Source organism: Pan troglodytes, chromosome 1 (genome assembly GCF_028858775.2).
Source record: "Pan troglodytes isolate AG18354 chromosome 1, NHGRI_mPanTro3-v2.0_pri, whole genome shotgun sequence".
Classification (NCBI taxonomy): Eukaryota; Metazoa; Chordata; class Mammalia; order Primates; family Hominidae; genus Pan; species Pan troglodytes.
The window spans coordinates 87,409,247-87,426,989 of NC_072398.2; the positions used below are offsets into that span (position 1 = coordinate 87,409,247).

Consider the following 17,743-nt stretch of genomic DNA (forward strand, 5'->3'; position numbering starts at 1 on the left):
CCTGCCAGGCCAGCTCTCATTGGCTGAGAATGTACAATAGAAGTCCAAGCATAGAAAAAAGTATTAATATGAGACTAAAACAGAGTCATTATGTGTTATTAAAGAGAAAGATTTCAGAGACAGATGAATTAAAAACAAATATCTGCAACTCTGGCAACATTATACTCGGTCACTTATTTCTGAGCCCAGTAGGATCCTGTGGGAAATTTTTATATACCCTGCTTTAATTGTGTTATAGGATGGGGTACTATTCCCTTCTATCCCACAGTGTAAGCCCTCTATAGACAAAGACACTGTTTTATGAGTATTTTTAACATATCATAAACTCAGCCTGTGGCAGAGGCCAACTGCCTAGTCCATTTGGGCTACTATAACAAAATACACAAACTGAATAGCTTACAAACAACAGAATTTTATTTCTCATAGTTCTGGAGGCTGGAAGTTCAAGATCAAGGCAACAACAGAGTCGGTGTTTGGCGAGAGCTGTTTTTTGGTTCTCATATATGTCATCTTCTTGCCATGTCCTCATATGGTGGAAGGGTGAGTTAGCTCTCTGGGGCCTTTTTAAATAAGGGCACTAATCCTAATCATGAGGGCTCTGCACTCCTGATCTAATCACTTCCCAAAGGCCCACTTCTTAATGCCATCACCTAGGGGATTAGGATTTCAACATAATGGCTTTTGAGGGGATACAAACTAGAACTAAAGAACAGACCATAGCACCAGCTAAAGACTGGTATGTCAATAAGAATAGCTGAATGAGGCTGGAAAGAGATAATAATTAGAAGGGACAAAGTCCCATTCCAGAGCCCAACACCTAGGGTTTCATTAGGCTGGGGTTTCTCAAACTCAGTACAACTGACATTTTGGGCCAGATTATTTTTCGTTGTGGGGTACTGCCCTATGCATTATAGGATGTTTAGCAGCATCCCTGGCTTCTATTTACTGGATGCCAGTAGCACACACATCCCACCATCCCCCAACCCCCCAAGTATAATGACCAAAATGTCTCCAAACATTGCCCAATGTCCTCTGGGGGGCAAAATTGCCCCCAATTGAGACTGCTGTATTCAATCCACTTCCATTAGTTCTCTTTAAATCACAAAATTCTGGTCGATATAACAGATAGAAATTCCTGATCTAGAGAGCAGAATTCTGTTGTGTTAAGAGAGAATACACAATTATAGCTAAACTCCAATTCTCACTTTATATAAATTTATTTACACTCACCTAACTACATTATTCTAACAAAACACTGGGACAACTTGTAAAAGTACTTATGCATATGTGCAGGACAGGAAGAGAAAATAAAGAATCAGATTTATTGGGGTGGTTAAGTGAGATCATGGATGAACTGTTTACTTCTATTCAGCAGTAGCCTTTGTGGTCCCAGGCTTCCGGTGGCCAGATAATTCCCTCAACTCCATGAGCAGGTGACCGAGGAGGACTCTCACATCCTGCATGTGTTTGAGAAGAAGGCCCATCTGGTGATACAGATGAGGATCTGGCATCCCCAGAGGAGAAGAAAAGCCTGGATCCTCAGAAGATGGGGTTGGCGGCGGAGGCAGAGGCCCAGGGGCCTCCTCAGGAGCAGTTCCTGGAGCAGCTGATTTCTGAGGAGCTGGATTCAATGTGGGAGGTGCAGCAGAGCTGGAGGCACCTGGATTATGGGGCAGGAGGCACATACAAGAGTGAAGTCTGACTCTGGCCCTTCCCTCCCATCCCTGGCCAATCTTTCTTGTTCTCTGAAAGTGGCTGTGGGGCCCAATGGCAGCAGGGACTTGAGGACTCTAGTGTCCCTCCTGGTCCAAATTTTAATCTGAAGCTTGGCCACTTCTGTTTGAAATTATTCAGCAGTGAGGCTTCACCACTGGACAGCTATAACTATTAGCCAATTCTTTCTCTATCAAGGCTGAATCTAATTCCCTGAAGCATGAATGTGGTAACTGGTTCTAGGTCAGCCTCTTTATTATATAACACATTAGTCCAATTCCTTGTGCTAATGCCAGCCTTCAGCTTTTTGAGGACACCTCTGCTGGCCTCTGAGTCACCTCCTCTTCAGGATAGCATCTCCAGCCCCTTCCATTATTTTTCATATGACACGACTTTAAGCCCCCTTATGACCCTGGACACCTCTTCTGGGAGTGTTTCAGGTCAAGTGCAACCTCTTAACAGTGGCTCCCAGAATTGAACATAGACTTCAGACTATCCCATCTTCATTCCAGATATTAAATTCCTATAAATGCCCAGAGAGCATGTTAGGGGGGATGCTAAGGCTTGTGGGGCAGCAGGTGTGGAGCTGGCTCAGCTCTTGGTCTGGTGAGGTGTGCACCACAGTCTGAGGGAGAAGTTCTCTATTTGTGCTGTCTCTCATCATCAGGGATTCTGGCCCATTGTTCCTGCCTCCTCTGTGTCCTTCTTAACCTGCTCACACTGAACCCCAGCTCACAGGTCAATTCATCCTATCCCTCCTTTTCACTCACACGCATGCCAAACAGACAACCTGCACTCTGATACGAACTCACCCTGCACTCTGATCTCTAGCTGGGGGCTCTGTTTCCAAACTTGGTTGTCCTCAGTGGCTGCCTCACACCGGTATGACCCGGAGTGATCTTCTGAAGCTGTGGGGATCTGGAATTCTGAGGAGAGCCCCCTGCTTTGCACTATCCTTCCATCCTTGTAGAAGGAGAAGAGGAGGCGGGCAGCTGACCTCTGCAGGGGCAACTTTGTCTGACAACTCAGGGTCATGGGGCCTCCTGCTTGGGGTTCAGCTGAGGGTACAGCTCTGAGAATTGGCGCTGGAAACAGTTCTGGGAAAAAGATAGGCAAGAAAGAAGAGCTCAGCCATCTTATATACAGGTAGACACATGCAGGTGAAGAGACTTGGGGAGTCATACTTCCTTTCCCCTGTTTCCAGCAGGAATGGGCTCTCTTAGATTCCATTTGAATCTGTCAAGTTCTTTCTGTAAGTAGACAGGACTAGGAAAGATCCACAGATGGGCAAATCTGATAGTTGTCCAGACACCCAATCAGTGAGCACTAAGAAGCATAGATCTGGGTGATAGGAACTATGCTGGACTCTGAGTGGGGCTGGATGACTTCAAAAGGCTGAGGTCTCGTCCCTTTCGAAGCCCAACTTGGGCATTTGCCAGCAACCTGCTCCATAGTCTGTTGATGATCTTGCTACCTCCAGGCTAAAGAAAGACAATTTGGGCTCCCAGTCTCTCCTTACCCTCCCCTGCCATGACAATGCTGCTTCTAGCTCTCACCTTGGACTGTGATAGCCACAACAGATGCTGTTTCTGGGATCCCAGGACCAGGGCTCTGGAAGATGCCACTGCAGTGGTAGTGCCCGCTGTCTGCCTTTTGTACCACAGCGATGGAGAATTCCCTGTTAGGCCCGGGGGGACCCAGAGCTGAGCCATCTCGGTAGAAGGTCACCTGAGTCAGTGGCCAGTCTTGCCAGGCCTGGCAGCGCAGAACCAGCAGGTCCCCTTCAAAAACTGGCTTGGCTGGACCTTGGAGGATCAGCCAGTCTATGGTCCAGAGAAAGAGCTGAGTGTCACCCAGGGCCTCCCTTGGGGGCCACCCCCAAGCATGCCTACTCCCCTAAACTTTCTCTGAGGGTCCAGGTAAACTCTCACCCCTGGTTGGGAGTATGGGACAACTTCCCTAGGGCCTAGGACTTAGAGTACCCTGGTTGCTGTGGGCTGAAGACTGGGAAGGAAGGACCTCATCCCATGGCCAGTTTCCTAGGGACACTTTCCTGGGTGGGCTCTGAGGCTGAAAGAAGGGGTTTGGGGCACTGCTTAGGCCTTCCCAGGACCTCACCATAGGACACAATCAGGTGGAAGGGTTCACTGAAAGTGTAGGCCTTGACCTGGAAGCCAGCTTCCCTTGCATCAGTCAAGTCATCCTCCGTGTGGCAGCTGCTCTCCTCGGTGCAGACAGGTCCCTCACACTGCAGCGTCTCAAAACTGGCAGCTGAAGAGGGCATGGCCCAGGGAGAACCAGAAAATGATGATGCAACTTGGAGAAAGAGGACAGGGTTCCTCCATCTCCCAGGATAATCATCCTTTTTAGAATGAGACTAGTAAGACACCAAAACCTTTTTTTTTTTCGGAAAGACCCCTGTGAGTGTCTCAGGGGGATAGTTTTGACCTTGATTCACTGGCGTCCAGGTGCTCTCAGCAAATGCACTGTGGTTTGGAGAAGAGGGAGGGGAGAGAATGAAAGAATGGTGAAACTCACCGGCATGACATCCAGCTGCTGGTACGGGAAACCAGGAGCAAAGACAATGGTAACTCGAAGCAGGGAGGCATAGGACAGGAATGAAAGGGAGACATCAGATTCTAATGTTCACTGGGTGCCAGACCCTGCTAGCACTTGTGTGCAGTATCTAACTTCATCCTCACAAACTTTCCAGGTATGTGACTTTATCCTCATTTTATAATCTTAAAGAAACACACTTAGAAAACCAAATTAACATACCCAAAGCTTAAAAAGAGACTAAGCAATGGAGCGGGAAAGGCAGGTGTGTCTGAGTCCAAAATCAATGTTCTTTTTACTTCACTGTGCAAATATGGTCTACTTCAGCCCTCAGACCTTCCTCGGGGACTTTCTTTCATATTCTGATTTTCCCAAACTTCACTTGGCTCCTCAGCCTTGAATATGTTATCTAGCAAAGAGCTTTCAGTACCCAGCAGTGTCTCTCCTCCTTTCTTCCTCCCCCTTGCAGGTCTTCACTTTTCAGCCATCTTTACTTTAATGTCCTCTGCCACTTGAATTTTCCCTGGCAGTGGCACAGAGCTTTCTCTGTCTTTTTTCCCCTCCTCCCAGTCCATATTAGTAACTGTGGAACAATTCTTTGCTCCAGATTGAAATTTAGAGTTATCCACTTCTCACCACATTTCCTCAACCTATCTCTTACCTTAATGGTAGACCCAGGCAAGGGAAGTGACATTTCTCCCTTCTCTGGGACTGCTCTTTATCTCCCTAACTATTCTCCCCCTCCTCCAGCCTCATGGCCATTCACATGTGCATACTTCTTCACTCCATCTGACTGTCATTTCGTGCCCCACTTGCCTTTATTCTCTTCCACTCCCAATAGCCCAGCGTTCTTCTTTGATTTTGTCATGTCCCTTACCAAGACCCCTCCCTACTTCCTAATTCTCATCACATCAGTACCAGGTGTTTTCTTTCCATCCTTTCTCCGCTCTCTTCACTGTAATGCTACCTCTTTTCAGTTCCTCCACTGTCACTCAACTGTGCTCTGCCTCCTCTCCATTTTTTCTTTTTAAAAATAAAATCTTATCCAGGCGCGGTGGCTCATGCTTATAATCACAGCACTTTGGGAGGTTGAGGTGGGAGGATCCCTTGAGCCCCGGAGTTCGAGACCAGCCTGGGGAACATAGAGAGACCCTGTCTCAACAAATAATTTTTTAAAAAATTGGCCAGGCCTGGTGGCACTTGCCTGTGGTCCCAGCTACTTGGGAGGCTGAGATAGGACGATTGCGTAAGCCCAAGAGGTCAAGGTTGCAGTGAGCAGTGATTGCACCACTGCACTCCAGCCTGGGTGGCAGAGCGAGACCCTGTCTCAAAACATAAAATAAAATAAAATAAAATCTTGTTGGGTTACTGGGAACTCACTCAATAAACCTTAGGTGGTAGGTATTATTATTTTCATTCTACAAATGAGAAAACTGAACCAGAAATAGAAAAAGTGATTTTCTAAAGTGACATAGAGCTGGTAAATAGAAGAGGGGCTTGAAACTGGAGTATCTGATTCCAAGTCTGCAGTTCTTATCACAAGACAAAAACAAAAAAACATTGTCACTACCCACAAATAGCTCTCAATTTAGTGGAAGACACAGGTAGATGAAAATATTATTTCAGCATAAGTAGGAAAATATTATAATAAGAAAAATGTATCGCAAGCAACCATTGGAGCAGAAAGAAGCATTCAAGAAAAGCTACCTGGAAAAGATACCATTTAAGCTGAGTCTTTAGGGGTACCTATACATTTGCAAGGAGAAGGAGAGTAGGGTGCCATGGAAAGAGCTCATTTCAGGTGGAGATAGTGGTATAAGCAAAGCCTTAGAGACAGGCAAGAGTCTGGTGTGTGAGTATGTAAATATGAACTGATTGAGATTTATTAGAGCATAAGTTACAAGGCTGAGAGGGTAAAAGTAGAGGCTGCTTGGCCTTTTGTGCCATGATAAAGAATTTGGGCTGGTAAACTTGAGTTTTAGAAATTACTCTGTCTGCAGGGTACAGAATTCATTTCAAGAACACAAGGTTTGGACAAGGAGATTAGTTAGGAATTTACTGGAATAGCCCAAGTCATAGAGGATGAGGGCTTGTCCTAAGACATTAGTGATGATCCAGGCAAGGGACTGCTTCTATGAACAATTTAGAAGGTAAAATTGGCCAAACCTAATGATTGATCAGATTTAGAGAATGAAAAAGACGGAAGAGTCTGGGTTGTTTCTGAGGTTTATGGCCTTGTAAGGGTAGATGCTGGTGTCATTAGCTGAGATCAGAAAGTGGAAAATGAATTAGATGAGGCAGGGGCCAAAAGGACAGATAAGTTCAACTCTAGTCACATGGTGCAGAGACACTTGTGAGATATGTAGGTAAATATGTCTGGTATGAAGCTTGATATTTGAATGTGAAGCTCAAAAGCATGGTTAGGGTTGGGGATATGATTTGGGACTCTTAAATACAGAGTTATAGTGGCAAAAATTAAATAGACAAATAAGCTCATGAAGGAGATTGTGTAAAGAAAGAGGAGTACAGAGGCAAGGCTATAACTATAGAGAACACTAGTGTTTAAGGGGAAGAGAAGAGAAGCTATTAAGGGATCAAGAGAAGTCCATGTAGTACGAGGAGAAAATGGTGCCATGGAAGCCAGGGTAGTAGAGAATGCAAGAAGGAGTAAGTGATCAACAGAGCCCAGTGCAGCAGAGAAATCCAGCAGGATATGAACTGAAAAGCATGCCATAACCCAGTCAATATAGAGATCGTTGTGCCCTAGACAAAACCGATTCCAGTGGAAGCCAGGCTGCAAGCATTGAGGAGTGTGTGAGAAGTGAGGAAGTGGAGATAGCAAGTGCAAACTATTCTTTTAAGAAAACTTGTCTCATAAGTGAAAGAAAAGTTGAGATTAGAGCTAGAGAGGGCATCATGATCAGAGGGGACTTTCAGGATGGAAGATTTTTATATTCAGAAAGTAATTCAATCCTGTACACCAAACTTTCTTATACCTACCCTTCTTATTCCACCTGAATACTGCTTCTTTGGAGGGCCAGAATTAGTCCATGTTTCTTTCCTTCTGGTCCTTTCTCCAAAGTTAAGCAAAGCTCCATTCCCACACCAATATTCAAATATTTTACTTACCCAGTAGCATCTGGGCCACCCAGAGCACACCAAGGGAAAGGTAGAGGGCCCAGGCCATGAGGACACAGCCCAGCTTCATGGTGACTGTGTTTAGGTCTCCTGCAACCCCAACACTGATATTCTTCAACATGAAACCTCTCAGATTAGAAAAGAGGAAGTAAATCTAACTGTCTCATCTCCTTGCATCTGGGGTCTGTTTTCATTTTCTAGTTTGTAATTGGCTTTCATCGTTCAGATTTGGCCAACACGCTTTCAGCATCATCTGCACCCTTAGGGCTGTGACAAAATGGTAGCACTCTCAGCTGTTCAAGAATTTACTCACAGAGCTCAGGGGTCTGTCAAAGCATGTCATTGTCTGATAGCCAGCTGGCCTTCATGTACACTCTGGGAAAGGTCAGTGCAACAACCACCCTTTTCACTGGTGATGCAACTGGGGACAGAAGGTGGGATGTTGTTTGAAGGCCAATAGAAAATCACTGGAGAATCAATGATGAGAATTCAAATGTCCTGCCCATTCCAACACTTATATGTTTCTAGTGACTAGAAGGTAGCGAGACAGAGAAGGAAGATTAGTCATGGCACCAAGTTAGATATCAGATTAGTCTCTAGTAGGCTCTGACTATCCAAAGCCCACACAAATTTGCATGCAAATTTCTCTAGACTCGTGTCAGCTCTCTATTTCTGGAGCATGACTAAGTCTGCTCAGTCTCAGTGGAAATATGAGTACAAGTCAGGGAGAGTCCACTGGGAAAGAGTAGAGGAAAAAGAAAATCTATTCCCAGAGGATCCAGCAGTCAGCTCAGGGCTTAGGCTCATAGCCAAAGCTCAGGCCACTGATCCTGAGGAAATTAGAGACAGGAGGCATCCGATATCTTGAGAAACCTGAGGAGACTCAGGAATAGGAGCAATATAGAGGCTACAGCCTCTCCCTTCGGTTCCAGATGGCCTTCTGGGAACCATTGTCCCTGCCTCTGAATGTTTGCTATTTGTTTGAGGCCTCCTTAATGGTAGGGGCCATGTGTCTTTTCACAGTGGCCACATTCCTCCCCTTTCTGTCATCATAACACCCACCAGGCCTCCAGTAGGTTATTTGGAGATGAAATGAGCCATCAGAAATGGGGTAAGGTAGGCCAGGCACTGTGGCTCATGCCTCTGTAATCCCAGCACTTTGGGAAGCCAGGGTGGGCGGATCACTGGACTGGAGGTCAGGAGTTCAAGACCAGCCTGGCCAGTATGGTGAAACCCCATCTCTACTGAAAAAAAAAAAAAAAATTAGATGGGCATGGTGGTGCATGGCTGTAGTCCCAGTTACTTCAGAGGCTGAGGCATGAGTATCATTTGAACCCAGGAGGCAGAAGTTGCAGTGAGCCAAGATTGCACCACTGCACTCTAGTGTGGGTGACAGAGTGAGACTCCATCTCACAAAAAAAAAAAAAAAAGAGAGAGAGAAAGAAATGGGGGAAGGTAGTTTGGTCCTCCTTGAAGGCAGAGAGAGGGACAGTATGACCCTTCAACTGTGCAAAAACCACAGGTCAGAGCAGACATATCAACCACACGGGCATAAGAGAGTGGATCTTTCTGAGTCTAAAATAAGCATTTAGAATAAAATTTCCATTATCGAGAGGCATACGCTTTTGTGCAGGTGGCCCCAGGGAGTCCAGGGGTGGTTGAATATGGGTGCTGGGGAAGGCAGTGAGGCAGTAAGCCTTGCAGCTGATGTAATGTGAAGCCTCAGAAGAGGAAGAAAAGCCTAGCTAGCCTTAATAATTTTTATTTTTTTGAGATGGAGTCTCTGTTGCCCAGGCTTGAGTGCAGTAGCGCGATCTTGGCTCACTGCAACCTTCCCCTCCAGGGTTCAAGCCATTCTCCTGCCTCAGCCTCCCGAGTAGCTGAGACTACAGGCGCGTGCCATCACGCCCGGCTAATTTTTTGAATTTTTAGTAGAGATGGGGTTTCACCCTGTTAGCCAGGATGGTCTTGATCTTCTGACCTCGTGATCTGCCCACCTCGGCCTCCCAAAGTGCTGGATTACAGGCGTACGAATTAAACAAATAAAATGTGTTTAGATGCATCGCCACTCCTAAAACTACATAAAACATAGACCCTCAGGGTTAGGCAGAGGCTAAGGGGCTTCTAAACAAATCACGATATCTTTCTCTTCTTATGTCACCCTTTCTCCTTTACTGTCCTTACCATAGCATCTTACCTGGATAGAGACCCTCCCCTATACCATCTGCAGCAATCCTTGCAGGACCCCACTGTCAATATGGAAGGCAAGGGGCCTTCTGAAGATTTGGGGTGAAGCTATCAAGTTCTTTACACTGAAATTTCCATTAAGCTGCTGGGAAAATTTACTCGCTTGAAGCTTAATCAATGAACTATTTAGAATAGATGTGATTCACTGCGAGGAAAAAGCAACATTGGGTCTGCTGTGTGTTCATGGAGACTGAGATTCGGTTTATTGAGTAAGTTCCTCCATCAGGATCACCTCAGAATACTCAGGGGGAGATGGGACAAATCCCAGCTCTCATCCCATCCCAAGACCAATTAGGTGGTGGATGCCCTCCTTTGCCATTCCTGGCTTGTCACTAGTGGACTAATGCTTATCTCTTCTTTATTTTTAATTGAGTAGATAAAAATATTTATTAAAAATGTGAAGGTGTAAAAAATAATGCAGTGTATACTTTTGAAACCTTATATGGTTGAAGGAACAGACTAGTACTGTTATCCTTGAAGTACTGCATAGATCCCTGTCTGATTACACTGTCTTCCCTCCCCACCATCATCAACCACAATCTTTACCTTATATTTATCACTCTCTTTATTTTATGTAGTAATCATTTTGTATTTTTGAACTTTTAGTAAGTGGAATTGTACTGTATTTATCATTCTAAGACTTTCCCTATTTTTTTTTTTTTTTTGAGATGGAGTCTCACTCTGTTGAGTGAGTGCAGTATGCTTGATCTCAGCTCACTGAAACCTCCACCTCCCGGGTTTAAGCGACTCTTCTGCCTCAGCCTCCCGAGTAGCTGAGTATCTGGGACTACAGGCGTGTGCCACCACGCCCGGCTAATTTTTGTATTTTTAGTAGAGACGGGGTTTCACCATATTGGCCAGGCTGCTCTCGAACTCCTGACCTCATGATCCACCCGCCTCGGCCTCCCAAAGTGCTGGGATTACAGGGGTGAGCCACCATGCCCAGCCAACTTGCTTTCGTTTAACTCAACTGAAATACAACCTGATGTTCTGTGTAGCTATAGTTAACTAATTGTATTGCTGTGAAGTATTTCATCATGTGATCATGTCACAAATTATTCTATTGACAACGGACATGTGAGTTATTTTCAGGTTTTTGCTGTCAAAAACCATGCATCTATTCATGTACATAATTTGTTATTATAAGAGTTTCTCTAAGGTACATATATGAATGGAATTTTCTTATTGACTTTTAAGAGTTTGTATATGTCCTAAACATAAATTTTTTGTCAGTCATATTTGTTACAAATATTTTTCAATTTATGGCTTGTCTTTTCATTTTATGTGTTTGTAAAATCACTTTATTGAGAAATAATGACATACGCTAAATGCACATCTTTAAATTGTACAATTTGATGAATTTTAACAAAAGTGTGTACCTATGAAAACATGACCACAATCAAGATAATAAGCAGATGAATTACTCCTGAAAATTTACTTGTGCACTTTTGTAATCCCTTCCTCTCTATCCACCTTCTCCAGGCAACCACTAATCTGTTTTGTGTCATGATAAGTTTTCTATAGTTTACTGAGATTTTACATAGATGAAATCACACAGCATGTGCTCTTTTTGTCTGTCTTCTTTCATTCAGTATAATTATTTTCAGATTAGTCCATGTTGTTGTGTCTATCAACAGTTCTTTCCATTTTATTGCAGAGTAATATTCCACTACATGACTGTACCACACTTTGTTTACCCATTCACCTATTGTTTGATATTTGGGATGCTTCCAGTTACGGCTACTACAAATAAAGGTACTATAAACTTTCACGTACAAGTTGTATGGACACAGGCTTTCATTTATCTTGGGTACCTAGCAGTGGACTGGCTGGATCATATAGGTGTAGGTGTATTTTTAGGTAGGTTTTTAAATTTTACGTAGGTAATTTAATTTTTCTTTAAAAATTAAAAATATTTAATTTTTTAAGAAAATGCCAAGCTGTTTTCCAAATTGGTTGTATTAGCCAGGGCTCTTCAGAGAAACAGAATTAATATATGCATACAAAGAAACACAAGAATTGACTCAGGCAATTTTAGAGGCAGACAAATCCCACCCTCTGCTACCAACAAGCTGGAGAACCAACAAAACCAATGGTATAATTCAGTTCAAGTCCAAAGGCCTGACAATCAGTGGAGTCAATAAGTCTCAGTCCAAGTCTGAAGACTCAGAACCAAGAGGGCTGGTGTCTGAGGGCAGTTAATGTCCCAGCTCAATCAGAGAGATCAAATTTGCCCTATCTCCATCTTTTTGTTTTATTCAGGCCCTGAGTGGTGGGATCATGCCCACATACATTTGTGAGGACAGATCTTTATTCACGCTTTCAATTCAAATGCTAATCTCTTCCATAAATATTCCTTTTTTTTTTTTTTTTTTTTTTTCAGACAGAGTCTCACTCTGTCACCCAGGCTGGAGTGCAAAGCCATGATCTCGGCTCACTGCAACTTCCACCTCCTGGGTTCAAGCAATTCTCCTGCTTCAGCCACCCAAGTAGCTGGGATTGAAGGCGCCCGCCACCAAGCCTGGCTAATTTTTGTACTTTTCAGTAGAGACAGGGTTTCGCCATGTTGGCCAGGCTGGTCTCGAACTGCTGACCTCAGGTGATCCATCTGCCTTGGCCTCCCAAAGTGCCGGGATCACAGGCGTGAGCCACTGCGCCCGGCCCTCTTCCGTAAACATTCTCACATACACAGCCAGACATAGTGTTTTACCAGCAGTCTGAGCGTCTCTTAATCCAGTCATGTTGACACATAGTTAACCATTACAATGGTCGAACCATTTTACAATCCCACCAGCAGTGTATGAGAGCTCCCGTTGCTAGACAGCATCAATGATGCTTGGTATGGTCAGTCTTTTTACTTTTAGCAATTCTAACTGGTGTTTCCTATAGCTCACTGGTTTTAATTTGCATTTCTCTAATGAATAAGGATGTTTATTTTTTCATGTATTTATTTACTAACTGCATATATATTTTGGGGTAGAATCAATTCAAATCTTTTGCCAGTGTTTAAAAACTGGGTTGTTTTCTGATTGAGTTGAGGTTTTTTTAAAAAAAATTCTAGATATGTGTCCTTTGTTAGATAGATGTTCTGCAAATATTTTCTCTCAATCTGTGACTTGTGTTGTCATTTTCTTATCATTATCTTTTAAAAAACAATCTTTGTGTGAGTGTGTGTGTGTGACGGGGTCTTGCTCTGTTTCCCAAGGTGGAGTGCAGTGGCATGATCATGGCTCACTGCCACTTCAACCTCCTGGGCTCAAGTGATCCTCCCACCTCAGCCTCCTGAGTAGCTGGGACCACAGATATACACAATTACACCTGTTTTTTTTTTTTTTTTTTTTTTTTTTTAGAGACAGAATCTCACTATGTTACCCAGGCTAGTCTTGAGCTCCTGGGCTCAAGTGGCCCTCTTGCTTCAGCCTCCCAAAGTGCTGGGATTACAAGCATGAGCCACTGCACTCGGCCACATTTTACATTTTTATGAAGTCCAATTAATCAATTTCTTCTTTAACAGATCATGATTTTTGTTTCCTATTTAATAAATCTCTCCCAAAGCTAAGGTTACTAAGATTTCCTACCATTTTCTACAGGTCTAGCTCTTACATTTAAATATATGATTCATTTCAGGTAAATTTTCATATATGATGTGAGTTAAGGGTTGAGGTTTAATTTTTACATATGGCTACCAATTGTTCCAGCACCGATTTGTTGAAAAGATTATACTTCCCTCATTGAATTGCCTTAGCATCTTTATCAAAAATCAATTGGTCATATATATTTGATCCTATTTCTGGACGTTCTTCCTCAACTTTGTTTTTCTTTTTCAGAATTTAAAAAATCGATTCCATATGAATTTTTAATTTTCATATAAATACGTTTGTATTTCCATAAAATTTTAAAATCAGCATGTCATGGCCGGGCGTGGTGGCTCACGCCTGTAATCCCAGCACTTTGGGAGGCTGAGGTGGGTGGATCACTTGAGGTCAGGAGTTCAAGACCAGCCTAACCAACATAGTAAAATCCTGTCTCTACTAAAATACAAAAATTAGCCGGATATGGTGGCGTACACCTGTAATCCCAACTACTTGGGAGGCTGAGGCAGGAGAACTGCTTGAACCCAGGAGATGGACGTTGCAGTGAGCTGAGATTATGCCACGGCACTCCAGCCTGGGCAACAGAGCAAGACTCCATCTCAAAAAAAATAAAAATAAAGAAAGAAAGAAAATCAGCATGTCAACTTTTTTAAGCCTGCTGGGACGTTGACTAGGATTACCTTGATTCTATAGATCAGTTTGGAAAGAATTCACACCATAACAATACCAAATCTTCTGATCCATGAAAACAACATTTCTCTTCATTTATTTAAGTCTTCCTTAATTTCTTTCAGCAGTTTTCAGCATATAGGTCTTGTACATCTTTTGTCAAATATATCCCCTAAGTATTCTATATTCTTGATGCTACTATAAATGATATTTTTAAAATGCATTTCTGATTGTTCATTGTTGGTATACAGAAATAGAACTGAGTTTTGTATATTGACTTTGTAATCTTGCTGAACTCACTTATTAGTTATAGGAGTTTTTCAAAATAGATTACTTGGAATTTTCTATATAGACCATCATATCACCTGTAAGTAGGGACAGTTTTACTTCTTCCTTTCTGATCTGTATGCTTTTAAATTTTCTTTTATTGCCTTATTACAGTGGCTAAAACTTTCAGAACTATGCTCATAAGAGCAGTGAGAGCAGACTTCTTTGCCTTGTTTTCAGTCTTAGGGAGAAAGCATGCAGTCTTTCACTTAAGTATGATGTTAGATGTAGTTTTTTGTGTATGTCCCCTATAAGGTTAATGAAGTTTCCATCTATTCCTAGTTTACTGAGAGTTTCTGAGTATTTTTGTTTGTTTGTTTTATCATGAATGGGTATTGAACTTTATCAAATGCTTTTATGCATCTATTGAAATGATGGTTTTTTTTTCTTTTTAAATCTGTTAATATGGTAAATTACATTCATTGATTTTGAATTGGTCCAAATTTGTATTGGTCAACATGTATTATCCTTTTATATAATATTGAATTTGTTTGCTAAAATTTGGTAAAACTTTTTGCATCTATGTTCATAAGAGATATTGGTCTCTAGGCTTTGTTTCTTATTTTTTATTATTTTTATTCTATTCTATTTATTTATTTTTGACACAGAGTCTCGCTCTGTCACCCAGGCTGGAGTGCAGTGGTGCCATCTCGGCTCACTGCAACCTCTGTTTCCCAAGTTCAAACGATTCTTCTGCCTTGGCCTCCCCAGTAGCTGGGATTATAGGTGCCTGCCACCACGCCCGGCTAATTTTTGTATTTTTAGAAGAGATGGGGTTTCACCATGTTGGCGAGGTCTCTAAACTCTAGACCTCAAGTGATAGGCCCGCCTTGGCCTTCCAAAGTGCTGGGATTACAAGCGTGAGCCACCGCGCTTGGCTTCTTCTTTATTTTTTAAAATACTTTTTATTTAAAGGCTATTAAAATGGAGCTGTGGGAGTGGAGAAGGAACAAAGAAATCTGTTAATGGTGATGATCAATTAGTTGTAAACACCACTGCACTTGGACCAGCCTAGGTTTGGTTTCTTGTCATGCCTTTGCCTGGATGTCTGAGTTGCGAAGTGTTCTTTTCTCCCTAATTTTCTGGAAGACTTGGTATAGAATTGGTATTATTTATTCCTTAAATGTTTGTTAGAATTTGGCAGTAAAACCATCTGGACCTTAAGTTTTCTTTGCAGGAAAGTTTTGATAATAAATTCAATTTCTTTTTTTTTTATTTTTATTTTACTTTAAGTTCTGGGATACATGTGCAGAAAGTGCAGGTTTGTTACATAGGTATACAAGTGCCATGGTGGTTTGCTGCCCCTATCAACCCATTATCTAGGTTTTAAGTCCCACATACATTAGGTATTTGTTCTAATGCTCTTCTTCCCCTTACCCCTACCCCCTGACAGACCCTGGTGTGTGATATTACCCTCCCTGTGTCCATGTGTTCTCATTGTTCAACTCCCACTTATGAATGACAACATGTGGTGTTTGGTTTTCTGTTCCTGTCTTAGTTTGCTGAGAATGATGGTTTCCAGCTTCATCCATTTCCCTGTAAAGGATGTGAACTCATCCTTTTTTATGGCTGCATAGTATCCCATGGTTTATATGTCCCACATTTTCTTTCTCCAGTCTATCATTGATGGGCATTTGGGTGGGTTCCAAATCTTTGCTATTGTAAATAGTGCTGCAATAAACATATGTGTGCAGGTGTCTTTATAGTAGAATGATTTATAATCCTTTGGGTATATACCCAGTAATGAGATTGCTGGGTCAAATGGTATTTCTGGTTCTAGATCATTGAGGAATCACCACACTGTCTTCTTCCACAATGGTTTAACTAATTTACACCCCCACCAACAGTGTAAAAGCGCTCCTGTTTCTCTATCTGTTGCTTCCTGACTTCTTAATAATCACCATTCTAACTGGTGTGAGATGGTATCTCATTGTGGTTTTGGTTTGCATGTCTCTAATGACCAGTGATGATGAGCTTTTTAAAATATGTTTGTTGGCCCCATAAATGTCTTCTTTTGAGAAGTGTCTGTTCATAACCTTCGCCCACTTTTTGATTGTTTTTTTCTTGTAAATTTGTTTAAGTTCTTTGTAGATTCTGGATACTAGACCTTTGTCAGATGGGTAGCTTGCAAAACTTTTCTCCCATTCTGTAGGTTGCCTGTTCACTCTGGTGATAGTTTCTTTTGTTGTGCAGAAGCTCTTTAGTTTGATTAGATCCCATTTGTCAATTTTGGCTTTTGTTGCCATTGCTTTTGGTGTTTTAGTCATGAAGTCTTTGCCCATGCCTATGTCCTGAATGGCATTGCCTAGGTTTTCTTCTAGGGTTTTTATGGTTTTAGATTTTTACATTTAAGTCTTTAATCTATCTTGAGTTAATTTTTGTATAAGGTGTAAGGAAGGGGTCCAGTTTCTGTTTTCTGCATATGGCTAGCCAGTTTTCCCAGCACCATTTATTAAATAGGGAATCCTTTGCCCATTGTTTGTTTTTGTCAGGTCTGTCAAAGATCAGATGGTTGTAGATGTGTGGCATTATTTCTAAGGTCTCTGTTCTGTTCCATTGGTCTACATATCTATTTTGGTACCAGTATCATGCGTTTTGGTTACTGTAGCCTTGTAGTTTTGCTTGAAGTCAGGTAGCGTGATGCCTCCAGCTTTGTTCTTTTTGCTTAGGATTGTCTTGGCTATACGGGCTGTTTTTTGGTTCCACACGAAATTTAAAGTAGTTTTTTCTAAGTCTGCAAAGAAAGTCAATGGTAGTTTTGTGGGAATAGCATCGAATCTATAAATTACTCTGGACAGTATGGCCATTTTCATGATATTGATTCTTCCTATCCATGAGCATGGAATGTTTTTCCATTTGTTTGTGTACTCTCTTATTTCCTTGAGTAGTGGTTTGTAGTTTTCCTTGAAGAGGTCCTTCATGTCCCTTGTAAGTTGTATTCCTTGGTATTTTATTCTCTTTGTAGCAATTGTGAATGGGAGTTCACTCATGATTTGGCTCTCTGTCTGTTGGTGGTGTATAGGAATGCTTGTGATTTTTGCACATTGATTTTGTATCCTGAGACTTTGCTGAAGTTGCTTATCACCTTAAGGAGTTTTGGGGCTGAGACAATGGGGTTTTCTAAATATACAATCATGTCATCTACAAACAGAGACAATTTGACTTCTTCTCTTCTTATTTGAATACCCTTTATTTCTTTCTCTTGCCTGATTGCCTGGGCCAGAACTTCCAATACTATGTTGAATAGGAGTGATGAGAGAGGGCATCCTTGTCTTGTGCCGGTTTTCAAAGGGAATGCTTCCAGCTTTTGCCCATTCGGTATGATATTGGCTATGGGTTTGTCATAAATAGCTCTGATTATTTTGAGATATGTTCCATCAATACCTAGTTTATTGAGAGTTTTTAGCATGAAGGGATGTTGAATTTTATCGAAGGCCTTCTCTGCATCTATTGAGATAATCATGTGGTTTTTGTCATTGGTTCTGTTTATGTGATGGATT

General features: G+C 42.2%; 1 protein-coding gene across 6 annotated transcripts; it reads right to left on the reverse strand.

Moving 5' to 3' along the window:
* Window positions 1-392: 392 nt before the first annotated feature.
* On the reverse strand, window positions 393-7,990 carry FCRLA (Fc receptor like A). Of its 6 annotated transcripts, none has more exons than XM_001174100.5 (6): window positions 7,399-7,787; window positions 4,252-4,269; window positions 3,832-3,984; window positions 3,270-3,536; window positions 2,526-2,810; window positions 393-1,660 (listed from the first exon to the last, which is right to left on the reverse strand). In XM_001174100.5, the coding sequence occupies exons 1-6, from the start codon at window positions 7,526-7,528 to the stop codon at window positions 1,365-1,367; spliced, it is 1,149 nt and encodes a 382-aa protein (XP_001174100.2). In that variant the 5' UTR covers window positions 7,529-7,787; the 3' UTR covers window positions 393-1,364. The 6 variants fall into 6 exon arrangements, with proteins under 6 accessions (XP_001174100.2, XP_063652117.1, XP_513948.1 ...); XM_063796047.1 differs by having other exon boundaries at window positions 4,252-4,266; window positions 7,399-7,563; XM_513948.6 differs by lacking the exon at window positions 4,252-4,269 and having other exon boundaries at window positions 7,399-7,979.
* Between the last annotated feature and the right edge of the window lie 9,753 nt (window positions 7,991-17,743).

Excerpts from the sequence above, each read along its gene's own strand:
- FCRLA (XM_001174100.5), bottom strand. The coding sequence starts at position 7,528 with ATGTTGAAGAATATCAGTGTTGGGGTTGCAGGAGACCTAAACACAGTC. Across the intron at positions 2,811-3,269 it reads TGTGGCTATCACAGTCCAAG|AACTGTTTCCAGCGCCAATT; the intron begins GTGAGAGCTAGA and ends TCTTTTTCCCAG. Across the intron at positions 1,661-2,525 it reads GCTAGAGATCAGAGTGCAGG|GTGCCTCCAGCTCTGCTGCA; the intron begins GTGAGTTCGTAT and ends CCCATAATCCAG.